The sequence below is a fragment of the Eleutherodactylus coqui genome, chromosome 4 (assembly GCF_035609145.1).
Source record: "Eleutherodactylus coqui strain aEleCoq1 chromosome 4, aEleCoq1.hap1, whole genome shotgun sequence".
In the NCBI taxonomy this organism is placed as follows: domain Eukaryota; kingdom Metazoa; phylum Chordata; class Amphibia; order Anura; family Eleutherodactylidae; genus Eleutherodactylus; species Eleutherodactylus coqui.
Window position 1 is genome coordinate 225,555,417 of NC_089840.1, and position 27,642 is coordinate 225,583,058.

At 41.7% G+C, this 27,642-nt stretch overlaps 1 protein-coding gene across 6 annotated transcripts in view; it reads right to left on the reverse strand.

Annotated features, from left to right (window-relative positions):
* Nucleotides 1–27,642, reverse strand: part of ANK3 (ankyrin 3) — a 331,375-nt gene that overhangs the window by 32,731 nt on the left and 271,002 nt on the right. For all 6 annotated transcript variants that reach the window (XM_066600799.1, XM_066600801.1, XM_066600798.1 and 3 more), the window contains 8 exons: nucleotides 17,684–17,838; nucleotides 15,417–15,628; nucleotides 13,469–13,676; nucleotides 10,676–10,772; nucleotides 10,155–10,383; nucleotides 9,108–9,233; nucleotides 8,765–8,887; nucleotides 2,564–2,645 (listed from right to left, as the gene is read on the reverse strand). In XM_066600799.1, the coding sequence (XP_066456896.1) occupies nucleotides 2,564–2,645; nucleotides 8,765–8,887; nucleotides 9,108–9,233; nucleotides 10,155–10,383; nucleotides 10,676–10,772; nucleotides 13,469–13,676; nucleotides 15,417–15,628; nucleotides 17,684–17,838 (1,232 nt within the window). The remainder of the gene's footprint in view (nucleotides 1–2,563; nucleotides 2,646–8,764; nucleotides 8,888–9,107; nucleotides 9,234–10,154; nucleotides 10,384–10,675; nucleotides 10,773–13,468; nucleotides 13,677–15,416; nucleotides 15,629–17,683; nucleotides 17,839–27,642) is intronic.

Here is a 27,642-nt window from a genome sequence, read left to right on the forward strand (position 1 = left end):
CAAACAGTTTCCAATGCCAGCGTTTCATAACAAGTCATGGTCAAATTGAGGATTAAATTGGCTTTTACTGAGCAAAATCCAACAAAGATATACAATATATTAAGCTAGCTTTTACTGTAGAAAGGCTGGATTTGGATAATCACAATTCAATATATACATTCAGATTTTCCTTTTAAAAGAAGAGTTCTTTTTGATTGGTTTAATAAAATGTGGGGTCAATTTTTAATCTTAACCCTTTCCAATCCACTGTCTGACGTCTTCCAACATTCTGATTAAAGCCTGTGCAGCTCCGATGTTGGAAGACATCTGGCAGGGTATTCTTACTGTATATTACTGGCCGCTCTGTTGTCGGGGCCTCTCCAGCATGTCACATACTGCAGTAGTGGCTCTAGCCAGCAGATGGCGCCATGGAAAATGACCAAAACAGAAAGCCCCCTAGGAAACCCTGAATCCAAAATTGGATTGCAAAGGGTTAATAGTTCTCAATTTTACACTTTTGCCAATTGTAATCCAACGTGTCTATAAAATGGCGATTGTGGCACATTGGCATTCGACCTCTTCGAGGTTATAATCATAAATGTTCCCTTTGGCATCTGGAGCTTTCTGAAAATAACCTGCAGAGCTGCCGGACATATGAGGGAAATGCTAATTAGTGCATGCACAAGTGGGCTTACAAAAGCCCACATCTACATGCAGCAATGAACTGGAAATAATCAGCAAAGCTGTAGCTTCAGCCATAGTGACAGTAAAGTTGTCTTTTTGTAAGGGGAATAAATGAAAAGTGGTGGATTCTACTTCAATGCTATCCCTCCTTTGGTTGCCGCTCAAGTAACAGTAGTTATGCTGCTCTTTGCATTGCTAAGCTTAAAGTCAACATGTTGGGGGACTCCAGTCCTGAATTAGCTTTGAAGTCTACTCAATTCAAGTCAAACTCAAGCCCATCAACAAGGAACAGTGCTCTCCTTGAAAAAAATGCAAAGGACTAAGTCGCTGCCATCATGCAGCAATATGTGATGGGAAATTATTTTTTAGGTGTATATAGTTAAAGGGTTTTCCAAGCAGCACCTGCTGTCAGAGCCAGGATGCACCAGATTCGGGTTGGAAGCCACTTGTAATTGCAGCTACTTGTAATAGAGGCCAGTGCTTATAATTGCAGCATAGCTCCAATTGATTCCACTGAGGAAGATAAAGGGGTTCGGTCATTTAAAAAAATTCTATACTTCCCTTTTCCACCCCGGGCAGTCTTCTTACCAGATCTTCACTTTACCCATCTTCTTCTGGCTCCTGTCTTTTGGGTCACCTCACCTCCAGCCAGCCAGATCCTCTTCTTCCTGTGACGAAGCAAACATTGCCAGCATTCTGCTTCCTGCAGGTCAATGTAGCCAGTCACTATGACATAGCGTTCACTGCCTAGCAGGGGATGCCGAATCCTCGGCAGCCTGCTTTAGAGCACAGGTGCTGTGTTTTGCCGCTATACATACTATATGAACATTAGCGGCGAGACCCCCACACATGCGTGCTAAAGCAGGCTGCCAAGTATTCGGCATACCCTGCTAGGCAGTGAACGCTACATCACTAGTGACGTAGTGTACACTGATCTGCAGGAAGTAAAATGCTGGCAATGTACGCTTTGTCACAGGAAGAAGAGGATCTGACCAGCTGGAAGTGACGTGACCCGGGGGACTGGAGGAGTCAGGAGAAGATAGGTGAGGTGAAGATGCGGTAAGAAAATTGCCTGGAGAGGAATAAAGAAGCATAGAATTTTTTTTTCAATGACAGAACCGCTTTAAGCATTATATGGTGCTGTCCATGTAATGCATGAAGATGTGTTGGGTTCTAAATGATGGAATCCTTAGATGAAGGATTCCCCTCACTTAACTCACATTCTAATAGGGTGTTAAAAATGATTTTCTAACCCAGACAACTCACTTAAGGCGAATCCTCCACCACAATATGGTGCCCTAGTTAAGGGCAATACATTATAGTGACAGGTCTGTTGTAGTATTAGAATATAGAACACAAAAATATTGTTCTGTTTGCTTCATAGCACCTTATACAGAATGCAGCAGACTCATAGTAATGAGCCTCAAATAAAAAGAAAGACGCTTGGAACAGAGTCTGAAGGACTTATGAGGGGAGCACTCCCTTCACCTCTCACCACCTTCTCCTACCCTCACTTCCCCATTGACTGTGGACCATTGTGTCTCTACCTGTAGACATGGTGGCCATCAGTCAATGGTGATGGGGCAAAATGGGGGACCTGTATTTTGGTTTAGGACCTAAAGTATGCTGCGATTAATGTGAATTTCATCAGTTCACAAGACTATCTTCATAACCATGTTATTTGGTCCTACAGCCAAATTTGTCAAAACGGCAAATGGACTTGGGCCTCTCGAAGACATTAGGGCAACATCCCTTGGGCTACTCTCTTCAACCTGCATAAGGAACTTAGAACTATATCCCATATAAAGGATAAAGAGAATTAAGAATTCAGATGTGGGTAAAGAAAAAAAAAACTCTTCTTTTAAAGAGATTAGTATTGTTAGAATGTTAATAAACTCACTCATTCCAGGTTCAGTCAGATAGCTGTACCGCTTACGCAAAGCTAATGACACAAAGTTCTGTCGACGATCCACCTTCTCGATCTGTGAAAAATGAAAAATACAATAAGGTAATTCCTTCTCTGAGTAGTTGTAACTTCCAACAAGATTGACATACATCTAATACTTGTTACTCGATTATATGAGAAGTAAACAAATGCATAAATCACATTAAAACAACACCACAACATAGTACACTTTTACATAGTGAGTTGTATGTGGTCAGAATATATACTTATTACATATACTATATACTTAATATTGTAACATCGTTAATGGCACAAACAATCAACAGAGTAACAGCGTATAACAAAACAGAAACTACTGAATATTGCGTAACTTTGATCACATTGCTGGTTTGGACTCGACTTGTATGTGTATTAATAGATACATTTGGTATTATATTTTTAGCACTTTTGTATATTTTACTACATAACTTAATGAAGTTTTAGCGCCTATTTATGTAAAGTTAAATTATGCATATTGGTTTTTAGGGAATGTGAAATGCTCAGGACTGCGTTGGAGTTGTGGATCAGATTTAGGCAACTAAGAGATTTCAAAAATTCCATGCAAAGCCTTAACAATATAACAGGTCAAAGTTTTGAATTAGTAAAAAAAAGAATGATGGAGATTTTAAGTGGCAGCATTTTCTTGTAGCGTTAACGAGGCAGAGAATAGGGAAACGCAAACTAAATACAGTGAGATTATAAGGTCTTGATGCTATGGATAAAATTGGCCATTCACATTACAAAACGGTTGGTGGATCCTATTGACTTTGGTTAATCTAGTGTGTACTGAAGTCTCCCTACTAGGCTAATCCTTTGATCTGGCAGCAGCTTGTCTCCCTCTGTATTAAAAACATCCATGTTCTGCCGATGTTTAAAGGGAAAGTCAAAAGCAAAAAAAAGAGCTGTCAGCCATAGGAGTGCTCCATCGACAGAATATTTTTGTTATATGGTTGGCTTAAATGTTCAGTGCAAGAGAGACCAGTGGATTTTTTTCCACCCTTGTGTCTCACTTAGGGTGGCTTTACACTTAGGGTGGCACGAATGTAAGTGGCAGTCGTTCCATGTAAAAATGGCCACCAAAGAGGTGAGGAGTGAGAATTTGTTCAGTCGTTGCTTCATTTCAGCTCAACTAAAAATAGTCACCGGTTATTGTCATCTCATATAAACAAGTAATCGTTTGACTTTCAATGACTAGCCAATAACTGTACAGGGAGATGTGCGTTTCAGCGACCACGAAACTTAGCAACAAATGAACAATTATCAATTTATGTAAAAGCACACAAACAGACGTTCATACGCTTTAGAGAGCAAGTGTTCGGACGATTGGTTCTCCAGTGTAAAGCCCCCCCTAAAAGCCAAGACTGGGAAGCTTATGCAAGAGTTGCATGCAGTAGTGTGACTTGTCATAATGCTTGAAGTTGTATCAATGATCGTAGGCTGTCACACGTTAGAAATCTGGATGCATTCCTATGCCTGAGATCACCCTACAAATTGGACTACTACACAATACTACATATTTTCAATTCGGCAAGTATTCCCAGGTCATACATTAGTAAAGCAGTAGCCAAAGTTATTCCTTTTACTTATAAACATATTGGGATTTTTCTATTCAGTTGCAACAGCCAATTTTGCATCGGTGACAACAGGAAGTGCAGCCATATTGGAGGTCACTTTTGAAGTAGCTTTTTAAAACACTCAAAAAATTGAGATCCATCACTGTAAGATCACAACTAGAGTAGTGCCTTAGCCGAGTATCCTCCAGTTTGTCTGTAAATATTCGGCTGCCAGCGTGGGTGACAGGTGAGTTGCGGCAGTGAGCGCGGGGGGAGAGAGGGAGAGAGAGAGATCTCCCCTCCGTTCCTCCCCGCTCTCCCCCGACGCTCCCCGCCAGCCCACGAATCCTTAGAGACGAGCAGCAGGATACTCGGCTAAGGCACTACTCACTCGAGTAGTTAGCCTTAGCGAGTATATTCACTCATCTTTAATCACAACCCATATGGCTGCAGGTCCGATTTAACTTTTGCCAAAAACAATGGATGCCACTTGATAGAAAAATGTCAACATTGGTATAGAAACATAATTGCCAACATTGGCCACTGCTCTAACTTCTAACTACGTACGTCCAATTTTAGGTTTACTTATGAAAGAAGATCCATATGGTACATATGTAAAAGTATGGATTCTCTCCTAGCCGGGGGCAAAGTTGTGTGTATATATGTGAAACATATGCCGAGTGACATCTACTGCAGTTTAGCTTGTCTACTAATATAATATACATGTGATCTGGCTTCAGTTAGGAACCCTATGCGCTTCCTAAGCACCCTGATTTACGTAACGTGTGTGGGAACCTCAACTACAGATGGTTATTACTGAGAAAGGTGCATGAGTTGTATTACCTCATCATCTTGGTCGGACTCTGTTTCCTTTTGGTTCCAAGATGCATTGCAGAGATAAGGTAAATTATAGTGGGCAGCAGGGAAAAGAATATTAGGATGTGATAAGGGATAGATAAGCAGCAGCGGAAGCACAAAAACAGCAAACACCGACACCAAAGAGAAGTAGACAAGTAAAAATAAAGGTAAAGAAACATACAGGTTATCTGAAGAATACAAATTCACACTGTGAACTAAGCGATCCACTTTAACACAGAGTTACAAATATGACAGCACGGTGGGAACAACATGTATTTATCACGGAATTCTGAGGACTAAGAGAAGGATGTGAGGAAATTCAGCCGTAGTGACGGTGTACACATAATAGCTATTGAGAATCACCACTGCCTAAATAAAATATTAACATTGGACCTTGTGATCAGACAAGTTCTGCGTCCCATTTAATCTGACCTATTGATAAGGTTGATACAAAAGTAGGAAAATGCTGACTTTCGGGATTTGTATAGTTTTACAGTATTTGATTCAGTATTTTTTGTAGGAAGCTTTTTAACTGCTGTCAGGACTCCTAAAGAAAGCTTGTGAGTCCTATTTTCCTCCAGCTATACACAGTGACTGACAACTTTTCTCTATAGGATTGTATGCAGGAGGATTTGTCAATCATTAAGTATGGGCAGATGGAAGTAGGACTCACGGCTCTCCAGTCCAGGCAGCATTTCAGCAGCTTTGTATGCGTAAATACGGAATTACATAACAGACAATTATATATCCTCCATGCTCAGAGTTTTTCCCTTCATACCATGCTGCTCTCAGAAGGCGGCCTTTATTCAATTATTGTATTTTTTTTTTGTTCCATGTGTTGGAAACTGGCTGGTTTGCCATTTTTTTTTTTTTAATTTTAAAGCACAAAAAATAAAATAAAGGCAATAGTCTTTTCTAGGAAAGCTGTGGAGACTGAATAAAAGTCTGGGCTAACATAAAAAAAAAAAATCTATGAAACGTCTACACGCCTATCAGGGTTTTTGCACGCAAAGATTAAGATCTTAAGGGGGTTTTTAACCCCTCAAAATGCCTCTGTGCATTCATGAAAACTAAGGAAAATAGACTTTTAATATACTTAGAATCTGGTGTCATTCATATACTACCGATCATTTGGGTTCCTTGCTACTTTTTATCATCACTGCACTATGGATACCATTTCACAGAGGTGGGCAATGACTGGCTAGTACAGTCATGTGACATGTTGCTAGATCATATGTCACTATGTAGCAAGGACAAGAGACCCAGATAACCAATGCATAGGAATAGGGATGAATTTTGATGGATATTATATTCTACAGTTTCTTGTTATAAGACTGAAACCATTAGGAGGATGTTGTTAGGGGGGCAGAAAATCCTCTTAATTATAACCAGTTTATTTTGTAACCATTCACTGCAATCAATTGCGCTTCGCATGATTGGTCTACTCTCATTTTACCATGCTTTAGTTCTAGGCCTTATGTTGGCAGCATTTCAGTTTCAAGGCCCTTTTACATGGAACGATTATCATTCAAAAAAAGTCGTTTAAACAAGCAGAAATGAACGATAATCATGAAGTGTAAACGCAGCCAACGATCTAACGACAAATGATAAATTTGTTCACTTTTCGTTATTTTATGCAAGCATAAAAACCATCGTTGGCTCGTTCGGTTTAAATACCGATCGTTCAGTTGTTCTCAGTCACTTATACAGCGAATGTGAGCGACCGAACGATTTCTAGTTTGAACGAGCCAACAATGTATCTGCCTGTATAAACAGGCTGCCCGAGTGAACTCTTACATCGTTCACTCGTACAAACGAGAGATCAGTAGGTCTAAACGGACTCGTAGTCTTTGATAAGGTGTAAAATGCATACGGTATGCATCATAGAGGCATAAAACGCAGTTACTGGGTACCCCTGGAGAAAAATGACACCCATATCAAGTTATCTGCATCCATTATTGTGATAGTAGGTGAGGACCTGTGCAGGAATAATTGGGAATCAACTTAAAAGGGTTTTTATCTAAACATAGGAAAAGTGATAAAATAAAAAAAAGAACCTCTAAACAGCAGTCTGATTCCCCGCTGCTCAGTGCTGCCGCTCTGGAGGTTTGTTTACATGACTGTAGTGGTGGTGCATCATATAGCAACATGAGTGCTGCAGTCAATCACGGGCCTTAGCGGGAGTACGATGGCAGAAGACTGCTGAGGGCACTGATTGATGTATGAGTCAATCAGCGGCCTCTTGTGCCACACACCGCTGAGTTCAGTTGTCGACTACAGCATTCACATGGGTATACGGGCACATCACTGTGCTTCCATGCAAACAAAGCTCCTCAGGGACGGCCAGAAGGGGGACAGAAATCGTGAGTATATGTCCCTTTTCAATCCTATCACTTTTCCTATGTTTCTAAAAACTATCTTGGACAACCACTTTAAGAATCATGGAAAATAGAAGGTGGCAATTAAGCACCAAGTCTTTTTTTCCCCAGGTGGTTAGGCATGTTGCAATGTTATCCAGCACCTGTAGGGGCGCCGATTTAACTTTTACTCTTCTCAATGTTGGCATATGCATCTACCAGATGTTTTGTGGAAATCAGCATCCTCATCCATACCCTGACTTCTTTAGGCAGTTAGGATGGGGGGTGGGGGGCATTGGTGCAGACGAAGATCTGAAGCCATTGTCTACATAACAATGCTAAACCACTGTAATATAGGCATTGCCATAGGGAAGAGGTTCATAAGATCGCCTGACATCACACCTAGAGGCTTCAAATTCTGATATGTCAATACTAGGTTAGGAGAGGAAACAACTATCTTCACAAGTTTAATGTACATTAAAGGGCATTTCATATAAGACTTGCTGGAGTTCGTATTTAGCATTCAAAGTGTACCATCAAAGAGGAGTATATTGTTCAGTATGTAAAAACTGAAAGTGTCAAACAAGTCATATTGCCATTGGTAATCCAAATGTAATAAAATGGGCATTTTCCTTTGTGTATTTTACCCAGTGGGTTTTTGCAAAGCGTCAATAATAACCACTGCTGAGGAGGTCAAGTATGTAGATGACTTGGCTTTCAATCTAAGCGGTGTAGACAGAAGCCTGTCCAGTCATGGCAAAATCCACTGCAAGGTTTTTTTCTTCATTGATCTAGTGAACACTGGATGCTAATGGCTACTTTTTCCTTTAAAATGGTCTTAAAGAACAACTGCACTCCAAGTTAGTGTTTTCCTGTTGATAAGCTTAGTATTGCTTCAGGAGTCCTGGAAGATGGGGGCCAGAAAAGAACCTGAAACCGAGAATCCCTATGCCACCAAACCAGGCAAAGGCCGCTCACTCCGAGCTTAGACCAAAAGGACTGCTCCAGTTCTGGTTGTGTTTAAGAGGTTCTAGCGGCTACTGATGTAATAACTGAAAGGGATCCAAATTCAAGGCCATATAATTGAAGGGCCACATAGGCACGGACATAATCATTTGGGAGATGCATTGGGCATTCAAGGCTATCGAGGAAAAATAGTGCCACAGTATTTCAAAGAAGAACAATATGGAAGGCACAGAAGAATTACATAGAAAATGTAAGTCTATGGAGAATTGCCATGGACTTTGGACTGTTTCCTTTTAGGAGAACACCAATCTGAGTAGAGTTCTTCTGTAAAACTGATCAATAGGAAATTCTATTATTTTGGGTTCATGCAAATGGTTACAAAGCTATATAGGAGAGACAACTTCCAGAAGTCATCTCATTACCTTTTTCTGGGTTGGCAGAGTAATGTTGAGGTTGCAGACGGCAGTCTGCGGCAGGCCTTTCGTCATCTTTGGCTCCTTCAAGAATGACAGTCGTCCACAAGGCTCCTGGCTGGGGTCTCTCACCTAAAATGCATTTTGGAAAATTAGTTGAGAGAATACAAAGTACAGTGAATACAATTCTTGGCATTGTTTTGGGGTGGGTGTGATGGATTGCTCAGGCTGGTGCTTGAGGTGTTTGCGGCTTTTTTGTTTTTTATCATTTGTTCATATTCCATACTTTTCTAGAAATGCTACAGAACAAATCGGTGACCTTGTTTTATAACATCGCCTTTCATCATTTTACCTTCACGGAAAATGGCAGTCTATTTTCTTTGAAAGCATAGAAATTAAATACAAGCTGCTGCCCTCCTTTTGTTAATGGCGCTAGGTTTCCATAGCAGTCCACATGGATGGGTTTCCCTTCTAGTACCTGTTCAGATGATAAAAAAAAAGAATATTGTTAACTTGATGATCAGCTGGATAAAACCATCAGCGACCTTATTTATAGACAAGCGATCTTGCATTAGAGGGCTGTATTGTTAAAGAGGATCCATCAGTTCTCCTGACATATACTTGTATAAGAATTAAGAATTCTAGAACAGCTTTTCCCACACCTCTATGTGCACCATTATCCCCTTTGGAAATGTCTAAACAAATTGACAAATCTCCTTGTCATTAGTTTGTGTCCCCAAACAAACTGCCAATGACTAGTCGGCATGTATAGAGCAGGCTTGATTGACAAAGATCGGAAGGGCTAACGTTTCTCCTTAGAGAGAGCACCTGGTGAGGAGACTTATAAGGCCGTGCATGCTCCTCTGGGAAATATGCAAATGTGAGATGGTACAATGCCTCTACAGCACCACCTATTGGAGGTAGCAATCCTGCGGGTCAATGTCTGACCTTCTAACAGGCCATGTAAAATGACTGGGAACATAAGCCAAAGCCAGAGTCTTCTCCAGAAGGAAAAGATAACCGTTTACAGACAGACTGTTCCGGGGTTTAGTCACTCATCAGATTATGGTGGGCAGCTACACTGCTGAGTCTTCATCAAATGCAGTTATTCGGAGTAATCATATTCCTATATGAAGTATTCAAGTATCTGACAGAAGTATACAGGGGCTTCCAGGAGGAACGATAAGAAGAAAGTGAATTGTTCCCCTTTGCATTACCTTCTTAGAAGGAAGTTTTATGAAGCAAGGATGAGAGCAGTGCTAAGGGTTATCTGATAAGCACAGAAGAACTTTCCTGTCCACCAAAACAGGAGTTACCTCAGGTGTATATTATATATAATCTATCCCCAAATACATATCTAGTCATGCTTTAATATTCTCATTGGGATTGAGAAACTTACTTCTATGTCTTTACTTCTAGCCACCTCTTCAAAGTTCTCTTGCTGTTCCAGTGTTTTATCCACCTTGTCATCCGTCATACAGAAGCAACGTAGTCGAGCTTCCACCGGGTCGTTCATTTTGGCAAAGACTACAAACTTGGCCATGTATGGTACACATATCAATTCCCTGTAGAGCTGTGTCGCCAAACTAACAGTTTCAGGAATCTGATGGCAGTCACCAAGCCAAAATCTGCACAAAAGGACACATAGTTGCACTGATGAAAAAGGCAGAATATGGAGAATTCCAGCTTCTTAAAAGGAAACAGTCACACGGAAAATACAGACCAATCAAAGAAGGATATTCCGACACTTAGATTCTACATCTGATGTCTCAGCGTGTTGGTGGCCTTGTTATTCAGGTATAAATTGTAGTATGAATACAAGACTTGAGCACATGGTTATCATAGCCAATTGTAGTAAATCAAATCTCATATATCTAAACAGGTGTATCTGCTTTACCTTCTCTTTAGCTGAATATTTACCTGGCAGACACATTGGTAGTAAAAGATACACAGTCATTAACAAATGTCAGCGGGGTTGTTCCTGTGATGTCCTCCCATTGAGCTGGAGATGTACCACCTAAGAAAAACCACCAACATTAGTGTTAAAAGGTAATGCATTTTTCATTTGTAACCATTAAGACTCCAAGAAGAGGCATACTACACATTGGGTCTGAAATAGTATTTAAAATGAATACCACTAATTTGGTCAATAAAAGGGCTTGTGTCAGGAAGGCAACCTCAGCTCATATACCCTATTAGTTTACATAAGCGTCAGAGTGGGTTCCCCGTTCAGGATCCCTCTCTATGACCCTAAAAACGGGTAGTCTCCAAGCAGACTTTGAGCTGTCCTTATATCACAGAACGGCAATTCAGCTGAATCTCTGTCCTATAATACTAAATTTGTAACACAGCAACAAGTTTGGCCAACCATGGTCTTCCTTGGGGGAAAAAAAAATCGTCTGTTTTTGGAGGTACCAGGAGAGGGATCTGATGTAACTGGCTGTTCGGTGCTGCATTCTGCAAGGGTTCTGTCTGATAGCACACCACTTTTAAAGGGGTTTTCTGGCACTAACTTATTGATGACCTATCCTCCGGATGGGTCATCAACAGTCTATTAGCAGGGGTCCATTGCTCAGGACCCTAGCTGATTAAAGTGACAGCTGCAATTGGGCGAGTGTCACTTCAGTTCATATCAGGCACAGCACTGTACATTGAATAGCAGCTGTGCGTTGTATTGCAGCTCAATCCTCTCAGTTCATGTAACCAATCAAACCAACTTCACATGTCTGTGAAGAGGCCCCAGTACCTCTTCAATCAGCTAATTGCAGGGCAACCCACCGAATTATCATGCGATGTACTTATATTAGTGTAGGGACCCACTACAACGCAAGGAACCGTGAAGTGGTTAGTGGGCTCATGTATCTTGGCCAACATCCAACCAATGCCTTGCATTTATTATCTATCATTCACATGCAGTGTGGCATTAAGACTCCAGGGGGAGCCCAGGGTGGCAGTACCAATGTGGTTCACTGTTTGAAATGCAGGGCAACCCGCCGAATTATCATGGCGTCATTAATAGGTTGCTGAACTACATATATCAGAATGGTCTGGCACCCTGTATCCACTATGTGTGGGAGTGTACACCAAGCAGCCACCCCCTCATTATCAGGAGGCAGTGTGAGTGGGTGTTTTATCGGTGCCCTCACAGGTGTTATTGGCTCCTCCATTTGGTAGTCAGCTACCTGCATGGTGAGAGGAGGATGCATCTATATGCACTCCTCACTCAGTAAGTAACGGCCATTTTCTGTGATTGTTTTAAATTTTTTTATATTTCCCCTTCTGTGATGCATTGGTGGGGATCCCTGCTGATTAACTATTGATGACCTATCCTGAGCAGAATTCATTAGTAGTATATTGGCAGGGATCCCTTGGACCCTCTGTTGATCAGCTGTTTGCCTGGTCGATGTGCTTGTGCACTGAGCTGATTTCTGTAGGAAACTAACTGACAGCTCCGTTTTAACTGTAATGGCCAGGCTTGGTATTGTAGGCAAAGTTCCCATTCAACTCAATGGGAACTTGGCCTGCAATACAAAGCCTAGCCACTACAATAGGAATGGAGCTGTCTGCAGAATTCAATTCAGTACACAAGTACACCAACCTAGCAAACAGCTGATTGCCAAAGGGTCTGTGCAGCTGACCACCACAAATCCACTAGTGATGACTTATGCTGAGGATAGTCTATCAATAGTTTACAACTGAACAACCCCTTTAATTAGCTGTACTTGGCTGCACTGTTCCCTCTAAGCGGTGTGCTCTTCAGGTGATATGAAAAATACCCCATGCTGCAGACAGGTAGATCTTAAATTTGGCTTTTTAACCTCATTAGGATGTGGTTTTAACACTTTGTATAGTGTTCCGATGGCATTTCTATGGTGTTTTTGATGTGCATGTTAATAGCATAACAAAATCACTGCTGAAGATCATGTGCATTTTACTGCGAAATGCTGCAGTTTTGCGATGTGGTTTTTAGCCGATTGGCTTCTACAGATGAAGCACATTAAAACCATGTTCTTTCCAAATAGCTGAGCTTAAAAGGGACCACTGCTCAGCTGTTTGCATTATTGCCATGGAATGTGAATAAAGTGGCAGCGTGCGCACTTCAACTCCACCGCGCCATTCAAACGCCTCCTGCTGGGGTCCCCCTATTATAGTGAACAGTGGGGATCTAAGTGTTTGGACTCCCACCAATCTAACAATTATCCCTTATTCAAGGGATACTTGGCTTTATGGTGGCCGCACACACCAGATTATAGTGCTACAATGTAGCTGATCCTTCGCGAGCTGGATTGTTTATACAAAAAAGGATCCTACCATCACCATGTGAGACCGACCTCACAGATCAGAAACATGGCTTAAAAATATGATTAAAACAAAACGTAATTCTATAATGTGGTGAACAACCCATCTCATCACCACCGGTTAGTTTTCAGTCATCGTAAGGGATCATTTGCATCAGAGGCGTAACTTGAAGCTTCTGGGCCCCGATGCAAAACCTGTACCAGGGCCCCCAACTATAATGCTTTATTCATAGTACTGGGCTCCCAATATGGAGAAGAGAGGCCTCATGGGCCCCCTAAGGCTCCTGGGCCTGGGTGCAACCACATCCCCTGCACTCCCTATAGTTACGCCCCTGATTTGCATAATATTTTACAAGGATGCTTAGCAGTATGGGTAGCTTTACACTATAACAAAGTAGAGGTCATCCATACACACCTGTAATACTGCACAGCAGCCTGAGACTTGGGGTGGTGTCTCCTTTATAGCCATTGGTTACACCTTCACCGGATGGCGGGGGCACCGGGATTGTCATAGTTATAGGCTTGTGGAATTTTCTCCTCCTGGGTTCCACTGTGACAATGGGACTAAAGGTTGCTCGGTTTCCGATGACCTTTTTGACCAGCTCATCAGGTACCGGTTGTGCCTGTAATTCATTAATGTTTTGAATAATTGATTGTAACCATTCAGTGCGAATCGACAGTAAAACCGCTATGGTTTCATTTTTCATTAACTAAAATATCATTTCTACTTAATGGATTTGGAAAGTATTGAGCTGCTGAGCCGAGCCGCGGCCATCCCGAGCAACTCAACCAGAACCTGCAAAAACAACTGTTTTTTCTGCATCGTCTTCAAGTTCCAACATTACATTACAATATAGGAACTACAGTACAGCACAAAATAATCTCTGTATGATTAACCCCTCAACAACTGCAATTTTGCATTCCATCAAAATTCTATCGCCATCAATAATTGTGCTGCCAGCTCGGCTGTAACTAACACCAATGCGCCTGAGAGCAGACTGCAGCATTTTCTTTACCTCTTCCACCATCTTCACTATTTAACCCATTGAAGAGTAAATAAATGGCAAGATGACGCTGCACTATATATTAATTGTAGGAGCATTGTGTCTGATCACATGACGGATTTCTATGCGGCAAGAGCTGCTGGCTTTAAAAGGGTTTTCCAGGACTTTTACTATTTATGACCTATCCTCCGGATAGGTCATCAATCGTTGATCGTCTGGAGCCCACCGCTCAGGATCAAAGTCGATCAGCTGATTCCCAGCACCACTGTTAGTACTGGATGCGGAAAGCGCTGTCCATGTTCCAGCAGCCCAGTTTGGTAGTGCAGGCATAGCTCCATTTGAATTCATTGGGAGGTCTGCCTATATATGTTGACAGTCCTGCCTGTTTCCAGTGCCATCTGCATTGACAGCGGTGCTGGGAATTAGTTGACTGTAAGGCCTTATGCCGACGGGTGGGTCGGATTTGACATGCGGGAGCCCACAGCGGAATTCGACTCTGTCCACGGCCGAGGACCGTGCGTACCTGTCCGGGTCTTCTTTTTTCTTTACTGCAGAAGTATGTTGAAGCGCCAGCCAGCGCACCGCTGCACATGCCCAACAGAGGTTTTTGGTTTTTTTTTTCAAACTCCTGCCTTCCCGCGAAATCATTGCAGACGGGCTGCAGATCGGTCACCACTGACTTCAAAGAAAGCCGTCCATGCACCCATACTAATAGCATTTCTATGCGCCCACAACTTCTTGCTAACATACATTTGGAAGTTTGGCAAAAAAAACAGGTGGAGAGACAATATGAATGCAGCATCTGGTGATGCAGGGTTTGGTTATTGTCTGCCACCATGTATGCATTGGAGCAGTAAACATATAATGGTGGGGAATTTTTAATTTACACTATTTGTACGGTCGATTTCATATGCAAATTTTTTATTTCAAAAATGCTAAACTGACCTCATATACATTCATGCTCATATCGATATCGCGGTCGCCAGTGTGAAGAGGCCTTTATGGATACAGAACGGAAGCTTTTCCAGTGGCATACATTAAGCGTAGTACTTAAGAGCAGCGTGCGCCGAGTCCAACTTGAAAATACTAATAGACCGCTGCTCTTCATGAAAATTGTACTTACGCTCAGACTGCAACCATATATCATAAGAGATACCCAAAAATTGCTAGAAGGTCATGGATGATTTCTCTACTAAATCCTAGTAGACATTTTCATTATGTTAATAGTTTGATCAAGTCTTCCCAAAATAAGACCATCTATATAAAATACCTCCTATAACGCCATCATAAGGAGTCTAAGACAAAAATCTAAGTATATTGTATATAGCATGTTGACATGAATAGCATTTTCCTACTTACTTGAAGGCCTACTCGAATTCTTTTAGTCAGAGCCCCCTCTGGGAAGGATGCCTGAACTCGTGGGACTGTTGTACTCTTCAGAACTCCACCTTCAGGTCCAATCTGGTTACTCTCTTGCTTTATCCGAGACACAACAGCAAAGTATTGGGGAAAATCCTTGGTAACAATTCTACATATTCTCTTCTTTTCCAGTTCTTCTGAACTGTCCAGTTCTTAAGTAACAAAAAAATATACATATATTATTGTGGTCATCCTGAACTGAACACTAGTGTATTATGTGTCACAAGGAATACAAAAAGGACCAGGCTAATAAGAATTAACACTAAAATGGCCAAAAGGACAAGAACCCTTTTAAAAACTATTTTCATGAACACCTCACTACCAGAGGTCTGTGTAACATTACCGGAAATGACCTCGGCCTTGGTAAAAAAATGCCAAAAGTATGAAAACACCTATATGGAGCAGGAACATACATAGAGAAGAGAGTGTTTGTTCTACTAATATAAGTCAATGGTTCCATTCTTTTCCGTTTGGGGGGTCCGTCACAATGGTGTCTTCAGCAGCTGCTACAGAACCCCCAATGTAGTAAATAATGCTGGGTGAATGCCCCCTTGAGCGTCTTTTACATGGAGCAGCTAGCACTTCTGTAATGATTAGGCACGTTCAGTTCCATTATTGCCCATAGCTCAGCCTTATTTTCACAGGGTGATGTGCTTCTGACAACAGATAAATTAGGGTACCCCTTAAAAATGTAAACACCTGACAAACGAGCGTTTGCTTGTCTTTCAGGTGATCATCAGCATGGGCATATGTTTAAGCGAATTAACATTCACTTCCAATCAATTAGCCATGCAAAAGGTTCTTTGCCACAGTGTATACAAGAAATGCTATGATGCAATAACTTAACCCTTTCCAATCCACTGTCTGACGTCTAAAGACATTCTGATTGAAGGCTGTAGAGCTCCGATGTTGGAAGACGTCTGGCAGGGTATTCTTACTGTAGATTACTGGCCGCTCTGTTGTCAGGGGACTCTCCAGCATGACCCATACCGCAGTACTGGCTCTAGCCAGCAGATGGCACCATTGTAAAATGGCAGAAAGAGAATGCCCTCTAGGAAACCCTGAATTCAAAATTGGATTGCAAAGGGTTAAAGGGTTTTCCACTTTTATAGTTATTTATTTACCTATAGAATGTTGTAATATACAGGATTTTAAAATTCTGCGCATATCTTTTTCTTATAGCAGTGCAGTGGCTTCTATATACACAGTAGACTGGTATAAGTCCATGGACTGGACCACAGTAATAGCCGTCAGTCACATGATGATGCTGCACGTAATAATAAAATCGACTTCTGCTCCTCAGCAATTTTCTGTTCACCTATTAAAATACCTGATCAGTGTGAGATGAACACAAAGGGTCGCATGACACGTTTGGTGGATGACAGCCATTACAATGGACAGACCTGTCCATGGGCTATATTCACCTACTCTGCTGATAGAGGCCACTGCATCGCTATAAGAAAGGAATACGAGCAGAACTTTAAATACATCTAGATTAGAAAATTGGATGATTTTCTAGTCTGCAACTTTAGCCCATATGAAAATGTCAGCAATCCGTCAACAATTGAGTAAACTTTTTGTAACTGATTGGATCTTTTATGTTTGCATAAAATGCTGCCAATGAACCCAATCTGAATGGAAACGAACAATTGTAGTAAAAGAGCAGTGATTGTGTAAACAGTAGTAATGAGCACCAATCTATATGTTCTACCGTCACTTGGTGCTCGTTAGCAGACAGGATATCAGTCCATATAAAAGGCCCTTTGGATAACATAACTTTGGTATGTCCTTAGCTTATAGTAGTAGCCTGGTCTGTGACAAGTATTACTGCCAAGGTGAGACAAATCACTATCGATTAGAGATGAGCGAGTATACTCGCTAAAGGCAATTCCTTGAGCGAGCATTGCCCTTAGCGAGTACCTGCCCGCTCGAGATGAAAGGTTCGGGTGCTGGCGCGGGGGAGCGGTGAGTAGCAGCAGAGAGAGATCTCCCCTCTGTTCCGCCCCGCTCTCCCCCGCAGCTCCCTGCCCGCCGCCGCCACCCAAACCTTTTGCCTCGAGCGGGCAGGTACTCGCTAAGGGCAATGCTCGCTCGAGCAATTGTCCTTAGCAAGTATGCTCGCTCATCTCTACTATCGATCTCTGACCATAACGTAAACTTCTCACTCCGTAATTTTAGTACTACAGAAGAGGGAAAAAAAGTTTTACCTTCATCCATGCCGTTCAGCAGTTCAGTCAGCTCTTCCAGTTTGCAGTCATATTGGTGCTCCTTCCAAGACTCCCCATTTTCACTTCTCAGTACGATCAATTCTCTTTCCTTACTTCTCATTGATCCAAAATGGGGGATTTCTACTATGACAGGTCTGCACAGAAACAAAACAGTCACTTTAAAAACAAAAACACCAACAGCAAAGCCATCCAACCCTCCACGGCCAAGTGACATGAAGAACAAAAACAAAAAAAGAACGAAAACCAAAAAGCTGCAGAATCCATGAGAATAGAAATGGGTAATTTGAAGCATTACGTGGCACCCATCCAGGTACTGTGCAAGTGCTCTTCACATTGGAAGTATTCTTAGACTTTATCATATGCCATGACTTTATCATAAGGGGTTGCAGATATCCCTACAAAGGAGCGATTCTGCAGCTTTCTTGGTGTAATAATAGACAGTATCCATATTCTCCTACAGAGGTTGTACATGTGTCATCCACACTGTGAGTTTGAGGTTTCGAGAGAAGCACAGAGCAAATTTTTCAAAAGGAGGAGAATATATCATCATAAGGAGCACATCTGTGAATTCTAAGTTTCATTTCCTATTTCGAGCTAATGAATTAGGCCACTTAACTTGGATGGAGCCCTGTAGGACATACGAACATAGGAGACTGGACATAGTTCAGCCAAAGAATGAACACAGGGCAAGGGCAATACAATCTTTGCAGGTTAATAGGTCAGATACTGTCTGCTTTTCGCCAGAGACCACATAATCATTGTGCATGGTGTAGAACGAGACTGTTCGGAGAGAAGGTATTTCACAGTCGTGTCAACATTTGAACTTTTTTAAAATTGGTTTAGTAGGTTTTAATAGATTTACACATCATACTGTGCAGCGATAACCTAAATACTCCGCTTTTCTAGAAAAGTGTGTGACTTTCTGAGTAGAGACCCATATCAATTAAAATGTCGATTCCAAAACGAGAAGTCCTTGAGTTGTTGCCTTCTATTACTTTCTTAAAAGTTATATTTAACCACTTCTTAGTTATTGTATATGCATTTCTGGGATGACTGGGTGACAATCAATATGACCACCAATATAGCGTACATAGGAACTCTGCTTGAATACGTTTTCCGCTATTGCAGGGGTGCACTTGATCTGAGGGTTACATTGTCAGCTTGTCACAGCTCACTCCACCCCTTCCCGCATAGAATGACCTCTGCAAATGTCACAGAGCATTCCCACACCCACTGGCGTAACTACAGGGGATGCGGTTGCATCCGGGCCCAGGAGCCTTAAGGGGCTCATAAGGCCTCTTTTCTCCATATAGGGAGCCCAGTACTATGAATAAAGCATTACAGTTGGGGGCCCTGTTACAGGTTTTGCATTGGGGCCCAGAAGCTTCAAGTTATGCCTCTGCTTACTCCCATCTCCCATAGAAGTCTAAAAGTCAATGGGTCAGCTCCTGTTCACTGCGTGAAAGGCCCAAGAGTCTGCTGTAAAACATATCTCTAAATGCTGTAAACTGCAGCTGAGGCAAGATTGCACCCCCCATAGTCATGTATAGGTGATAGAATAAAAGAAAAATCTATCAGAAAATAAAAAAAAGGAAACGGTTTGACGATCTGGTTTCAATTAATAAAAAAAAAAAAATATCGGTTGCACACTCCCTTTAATCCCTTAATACCGGGCCCATTTTAGGACCTAATGATCAACCAATTTTTATTGTAGAACTTGTATTATTTATTTATTTGGAGGAGGGGGGGGGGCATTCTTTTTTATTTCATTGTTAGGGCGAGCACCCACTGGCGTTTTTTTACCTGCGTTTTGCGTTCTTCCTGCACAGGCATAGAGATAACATGTGTTCCTGTCCACTGGCGTTTTTTTTGCGTTGCGTTTGCGTTTTTAACATAGGAACTGTCAGTTGCATATGTGTCCTTATTTTTCTCCTAATGCACCCATGAAAGTCAATGGAAATTAATGGAAAAGCCGCGAAAACGCCGCGAAAAACGCGCGGAAAAATCGCGGGAAACGCGGCGAAAACGCTGCGTTTTTTCCCCGCGGAAAACGCAAACGCCAGTGGGTGCTCGCCCTTATAGTGTTCTTGCATGTGTTTATAAAAGGAGGCTCCTTGCTCTCCGAAACACGTTGCATCCCCGTTTTATATGCATCATGAATAAAATGTTTTTATCCAACCTCTGCGGGCCAGGATTTTGAGACACTGCTTTGACAGTGTAATTGGCATACCTGGATTTACTAGGGTTCTCTCATTTGGAGCCCCCCTTTGAATTTCAAGTAACTGCTGGCTCGTCCCTGAAGATTCGGGGGGGGGGGGGGGGGCGGGGGTGAGCGGAGGGTTGCAGAGGGGATCGGGAGGGAGAGAGATCTCTCTCACTCTCACCTCCCCCCCCCTTGAATCTTCAGGGACGAGCCAGCAGTTACTCGAAAAAGGCGATGCTCTCTCGAGTAAATCGCCTTGCCAAGTATGCTCGTTCATCTCTAGACATTATCCCTTCATTTTAAAGACTAGTGGGGTTACAGGATTTTGGATCCCCATTAAACCTATTAGCGATATGCCATAATATTCTTATATCAGAATGTTATCAGCTGTTATGAAGTAATGATGTGTAGTGGGGTGTATCACTACATATCTACATAGATTTCCATTTCCAAAAGTAGTGTGAAAGCTATATTAGCGGCCATATTGGTTGTTGACCCACTTTCCCAAAAGACCAGTATAACTTTGGAATAAAATTTTTAACAATTTGACAGCAAACAAGTTTTTATTAATTTATTACACTTTCCACCAATTAAATTAGCTTAGAAATGCAGGGCTTCTGTTAGATAAAGCTATGGGCAGCGATCAGTATGGAACCCCTACACCACTCCCAATCCACACCATATGAAAATGAATGCACCACAACATCTAAATTAAGACAAGAGTTCACATTTCAACATCATTTTACAGTTTACATAAAATATGAGAAACCTGGAAAACGCGTTGTATTATGCATAAACAGCTGCGCTGACCATTTTTTTTATATTTGCTACCGAAACTGGTTAAAATCCAGATCTACCGCTTACACGTTAACGGAGCGCCTATGATGCACTGTTCTCTCTGAGTATTTCTAAGAAAAGTTAGTTGGTTTTGTATGCCAGATTACTGAACAGTGCCTGGCTGTCCCAGGAGGTATTATAGGGGCAAGCGCTGTATATCCACTGAACAAGCAGGGAGTGCTGGGACATATGAGCTCAGGCTGTAGTTATATTTGTACAGGATAAGTAAGGTAACTTTTTGCATAAACTGTATCGATGTATAAACAGAAACCAGCGTAGACACCTGAATTGTTAGACCACATGTTCGTCTTCTCACACTATTTTACAGATTTGTATGCCTGATGTTGCTTCAGCTTATAAATATTCATAACATAATGATAACTGCTACAGGCAATATTTTTTTAGCATTTAAGGAGCCTTTAAAAGCCCCAGTAATAGACATACTAGCCAGTTGCATAGTATGCTCCCAAACCTAACAGAACGTGACCCCTCTGAATATTAACAGAGAAAGCTAAACAGGTGTTGGAAAGTGACCAGCATTCTTCACGAGTAATCATTAACTTAGTGATACCCATTTTATAACATATACATATTTGCTCATAGTTTTGGCCTTGTAACATATACATGTAACTAGTATTATAGCTAGTTATACATGAATATACAGCCAGAAGTAAAAATAAGTACACCCTCTTTGAATTCTATGGTTTTACGTATCAGAACATAATGAAAAAAATCTGATCCTTAGACGGTCTTAAAATTAGGTAATTGCAGCCTCAGATGAACACCACCAGTCAAATTACACTGTCATTATTTAACAAAAAACAGGCCAAAATGCGGAAGCAGTGTGTGAAAAAAAGAAGTACACCTCATGAATCAATAGCTCGCAGAACCAACTTTAGTAGCAATAACTTGAAGTAATCGTTTTCTGCATGACTTTTATCAGCCCTTCACATTGCTCTGGAGGAATTCTCGCCCCCTCTCTTCTTTAGAATGTTGCTTCAGTTTATTGAGATTTGTGGGCATTCATTTATGCACAGCTATCCTAAGGCCTCGTCAGAGCATTTCAATTGGGCAACACTTTAATTCTTTTCTTTTTCAGCCATCCTGATATAGATTTGTTGATGTGCTTGGGATCATTGTTTTGTTACATGAACCACTTTCGGGCAAGCTTTAGCTTTTGGATAGATGGCATCGCATTTGGCTCTAGAATACTTTGGTACACAAAGGAGTTCATGGTTAACTCAATGACTGCAAGATGCCCAGGTCCTGTGGCTGCAAAATTAACCCAAATCGTCACCCCTCTATCACCGTGCTTGACAGTTGGTATGAGGGCTTTGTGCTGACATGCTGTGTTTAGTTTCCGTTAATGTGGTGCTAGGCATTATGGCCAAACATCTCCAATTTGGCCTCTTCTTTCCAAAGAACATTGTTCCAGAAGTCTTGTGGTTTGTTCAGATGCAGCTTCACAAACTTTAGCCATGCTCTTTTGAGAAAGAAGAGGCTTTTCCTCTTGCAACCCTTCTAAAACAAGCCATACTTGTTCAGTCTTTTTAATAGTACTATCATGAACTTGGAACATTTTACATGCTAACCGAGGCCTTCAGATTCTGAGATGTAGCTCTTGTTTTTTTTTTTGCAATTTCTCTGAACATCGCATGGTCTGACCTTCGGATGAATTTGCTGGGATGTCCACTCCTGGGAAGATTGTCCACTGTTTTTCATTTGTGAGTAATCTCTCTGACTATAGACTGATGGGCTCCAACTTGTTTGCAAATGGCATTATAACCCTTCCCACATTGAAGGGCAGCAACAATTGCGTCTCCAAAATTATTGATGATGTTTTCCCTCCTTAGCATTGTGCTAGCACATGCCTGAATGCTCCAGACCAGCAAACTGCCAAAACTTCAGCTTTTATAGAAGTGGTCACACTTTCTGATGATCAATTAATCCAAGGCATTTAATTAGCTGCACCTGGCTGCTACTTACCTTAATTCTTATGGAAGCAATAAGAGTGTACTTACTTTTTTCACACTGTTTTATACAAAACCATAATAAAGCTGCCACTAAGAGACATAAGGTCTGTTTTGTAACTTTCTATTCATATAACTTTATATGGTGGTATATACTGTCAGATCCCACATGCATCAGACAAAACAAAAATCATGGCATGCATTATATTTAGGAGAAAGTACCTCCATAAGGTTCTCTAGTACTGTCTCCATATCCATGTAGTCAGATAATCAACACAGTGGGAATTTTTACTGGCTGAATAGATCTGCAAGCTAGCTGTAGCGGGACAATTATTCCAATATCTCTACACATAGAACTTGCCTCTGTTTCTGCAAATATCGGGCCGCGTTCAGACAAGAGGAGAACATTTCTTATTGTTCCCATGCCCAGAATTCTTTGAAGAGCGGCTACTGATAAGCAGCTTGGTGCTCCCACCGCCAACGGAGGATGAAAAACTCAATCAATGCTTTTATTGAGTTGGCAACCTCTCCTTTGTGTAACTGAACCCACAGTGGTGTCTAGGGTCTCACATTCACTATGACACCGGCGGATATGTTATAATTACATAACAGTAGAGGGAAAATACAGAGCAATCTGAACCATGCGTAGAAATGACTTACCGTTCCTTTCCTATAGGACAAGCACATGTACATATATTTTCAAAGTATATAGAATTGTATACAATTTTCCATTTACTGCAAATACCTTCTCTTGAACAAAATAAAATGAAAAAAAAAGATACTGTCTCTCCAAACTACAATGTGTTAGATGCGGCATGAACATATAAAAACAGACAAAAATATATATATATAGCAATCATGAAAAAGGCAACTTAAAAGAAATCATTATTTGCTGTGAGTTCCACATGCCTAAAAGCACAATAAAGTCAGCAGCCGTAGACAAGCCACTCTCCTTCCAACAACATGACTTAAAAGTTGTGACAATTAAAAAGAATAAATAAAATGTGGATGGAAAATAATAATAGAATATGTACAAATAAAACCCTCAGACCATTTAGAGCCTTAGTGTTTGGTTTAATAATGCAGCATCCTACCCAATAAATTTTGTCCCTTGAGGCCCAAGCTGCAGGATTCGGCTAATCAAGCTCTCTCCCTCGTTTAGAGGGGGGGAATTGGTAGGAAGATGCAGTTTACTGAATAACATCCATGCAGCAGGAAGAGAAATAAGAAGGGGAAATTAGGATTGGACGGCCACTCCAGACAATGATGGCCGGTTCTATACCAGATGTCTGGTGCCTGCTTTGGAAAATAAAATAAAAGTCCGCATGCAATCTAAAGGGGGGGCATTCATGGAAATAGTGGTCAAAAGCATAAAGTATATGCTTCGTCAGCCTGTGTGCAATCACTGGAAGTTCTAAGCATTTGCATTACAGTCACAAAGCAACCACATCAAAATGTGATAGAATTGCTGTAATGCAGCAATCCAGAACAATAGTAGCAGTCTAGGTTTCAAGGGTCAATCCATACCATGAGGTTTGCTGCCTGTCAGCAAGCTGGATGATACAGCAATGTCACAGGTATGATTGCTTGTAAAATAGAATGTGAATAGGACACTTATGCTAGCATTGTTTAGCATTAGCTTTAGTGCCATCTAATGTATATAACGAGCCACTTTAAATGGACACTATCATCGGTGACTTAATTATACGTCATAGGTTTTGCAATAGTTGTCTATCATGTAAAAATAAATGATAAAATATGGCTGTTTTCACGTTGGCCACTAGATGTCAGCACAACAGGCTATAATCCAGTCTAGTAAAAGGATAAACAAGTTTCATTTTACAGCCTACAGTAAAAATCTGAATGTCACAGTCTCTAATAATCAAAGTGTTAGTGACCGAATGACAAGTCTATTTTCTAACTAAGCCAAAGTAAAGAGGAGCTACACGACAGCAATGGAGCAGACAAAAGGGCAGAGTATGGGAGTAAGGTTATTGGGGATGACCAGTATCCTTTCATGCTAAGCAAAAAGGTAAGGAACTAGATTTGTCAAAGAGGATTCCAGGACTTTGAAGATGGTTTCTATTGATGACCTATGCTGAGGATAGGCTATCAGTAGATGATCGGCACGGGTCTGCTTTTTGGGATCCCTGCTGATTCAGCTCAAGGAGCATATTGCACCATCCGTACTGCAGTGGCCCGGTTTGGTACTGCAGGCACTGCCCCCATTGACTTCAATAGGAACTGCACCTGCACTATCAAACCGGGCTGCTGCAATATGGGCAGCTTGATCTGCTTCCTATGTTCTACATACTGATAGCCACACTTGGGATCAGCTGATTGGCGGGGATGCTGAGAGGTGGACCCACTTCGATCATCTACTGATGACCTATCCCAAGGATACGTCATCAACAGAATAAAATCCCCAAAGTCTCAGACAACCCTTTAAAGCGGTCTTCACCAAGTAAATACATAACATAATAAATATGAATTAGGAAAAACATGCACAAGCTAAAAATGTATTTATTTTTTTATATCACGCACGAAGGTAATAACCAAAACCAATAAAGATACTGCATGTGAACTTGGTTCATGTAATATAGTGACAAAATCTTCATATGGCTTCTGTGATGTGGGCAGTCTCATTGCTTCATACAATTGGTTCATATTTGCAACATATTAAACCACACCTCCAATGTGAAAACTAATGTAGGTGCTTAACCGGTTGCTGACGGCCCACAGACTATAAATTGTCTGGGTAGCCCATGCCTGATAATAAAAGGAGATAAAACTTCTGATAAGGAAGCGATTAGGCTGTATGGCCCTTCAGTGGCAGAATATTTTTCTTTAATTTTCGGCAGCACCTACAGCAACAGTAGGGGTAAATGATGTTGGTGGAAAGAAGTTTAAAGATAATATAACTTGTGCTCAGGAGGAGGTCCTTCCTTTTTGACCATGATCCGGGTCACAGCTGGCGCCTAGGAAAACCCTACAGTAGATGGAGGAAATATATGAAGAAGCAGCGAGGTGTACTAAGGCTACATTCACATGAGCGAGAACCCTGGCCTGATATCACGCTTGTCAACGTGCGTTTTACCCGCGGATGCGAGGTTTTCGTGCAAAAACGCCTTGCATCGCTTCCGTAAAACTGCAATCTTTCGGCGCTTGCTTCACGCGCATCAGATGGTCGGCAAAAAAAAAAAAAAGGCCAAGGGTATGACTCAAAAGATTGCAGTTCATAGTGACGCGAGTTTTGCGCTTCTCGGCGCTCGTGTGAATGTAGCCTAACAATGCCATTCTTGCCGCAGGAGTGGTAGCTCCACCCTCTAGCGACTTCTTCAAATCAGTATTGGCAGTAGTTATCGTTTTGCAAGGTCCTCCTATGCTAAGAAATAAAAGCTGTGGCCTGCCCCCACGAATTACAAGTTAAATGTGTCTTCGTTGGTAGGGAGCTTCACAAAGCATTATTTACTACGCTGTGGGGTTTCCTTTCGGAGGTTCCATGACAGCTGGAGAAAACAGCGCTGTGACGGAACCCGCACACGGTGCCATTCATTTGTATTCTGAAACAGTCACTTTGGTGTCTGTTTTACAAGGTTTTCGTTGGTTTACGGTTTATTTGGAGTAAGCACTAGCGTAGTCAACCAAGTTATTCTACAAAATGAAACAAAAACATAAACCAAAGTGTCTTCTATTTCACAATACAAATGAATGGCTCCGTTTGGGGGTTTCGTCACAGCGCTTTTTTCTGCAGCTGTCATGGAACCTCTGAAAGGAACCCCTACAGCGTAGTAAATCCTCCTCTGTGAATGCTATCTTATTCAGCGTCTGCTTACTAACAAATTATAAGAATACAATTAGTGGAAGGGCAAAAGGTTTGTGCTGATCCTGACAGTTTGCAAAAATGGCAGCCAGTTGCTTTATATGCATTTAGTTGTATATTCTACTTCAGGCTTCATCCACGTAAGCGTATATCGGCCCCATTTTCACGGCCAGCCGATATACACTACCTATCTGAGGCATTTCCAGTTCATTTTTGCGGTGCGTAAAAACGGCTGGCCAAAATAGCGCATGCAGTGCACATCCCGGTTGGCCGTTTTTACGCAGTCTGGAAAAGATAGTTGTGGAACTATATTCCGACCTGAATACGGCGGCCGGTCCTGTAGACTCCTATGGGAGCTGCCGAAAAAGGGAGGTGGGAGAGAGTTTAGCAGCATCTCTGCTAAACTCTGCCCCTCTTAGCCCGTTGCTGGCTGTTGACAAAGGGAGGGATCTAGCACACTAGCTCCCGCCCCATCCCACCCCCTCCTATTGCAGACAGCCGGAAAGGGGCGGAGAGGGGGAGAGAAGGGATGGGAATTTAGCAGAGCTTAACTCTCTCCCCCTGCCCGACGGTATCCCGGGCTCGGCGTATACTCGCCGGACCTGGGCCATCTGAACAGATGCATAAACAGGAGAAGCAGCCATGACTTGGTCATGGCGGTCTCTCGTTCATGCGATTTTCGGTCGAGCTGTGGCTGTGACACAGCCGGCCGAAAATCGCAGCGCCCGTATGAAACAGCCCTCATATGTATGCTGAAAAAAAACTGTGTGGCTACCGTTATAAATGGTGCCAAGAGTCTGCAGCTCACTAACAAGAATGTATATTCTCTAGACTTATCTGCTCTGTAAGCATAAGGGTCCTTTTACACAGAACGATTACCATTCAAAAAAACCTTTAAATGAGCGAAAATGAATGATAATCGTTCTGTGTAAACACAGCTAACGATGAATGATAGATCGTTTGCTTTTTGGTCAGGCATAAAAATCATCATTGGTTCGTTCACTAATTGTTTGGTCTAAACACCCATCGTTCAGTCACTTATACAGTGCATGCGAACGACTGAACGATTTCTCATTTGAACGACCCAACAATGTATCTATCTGTA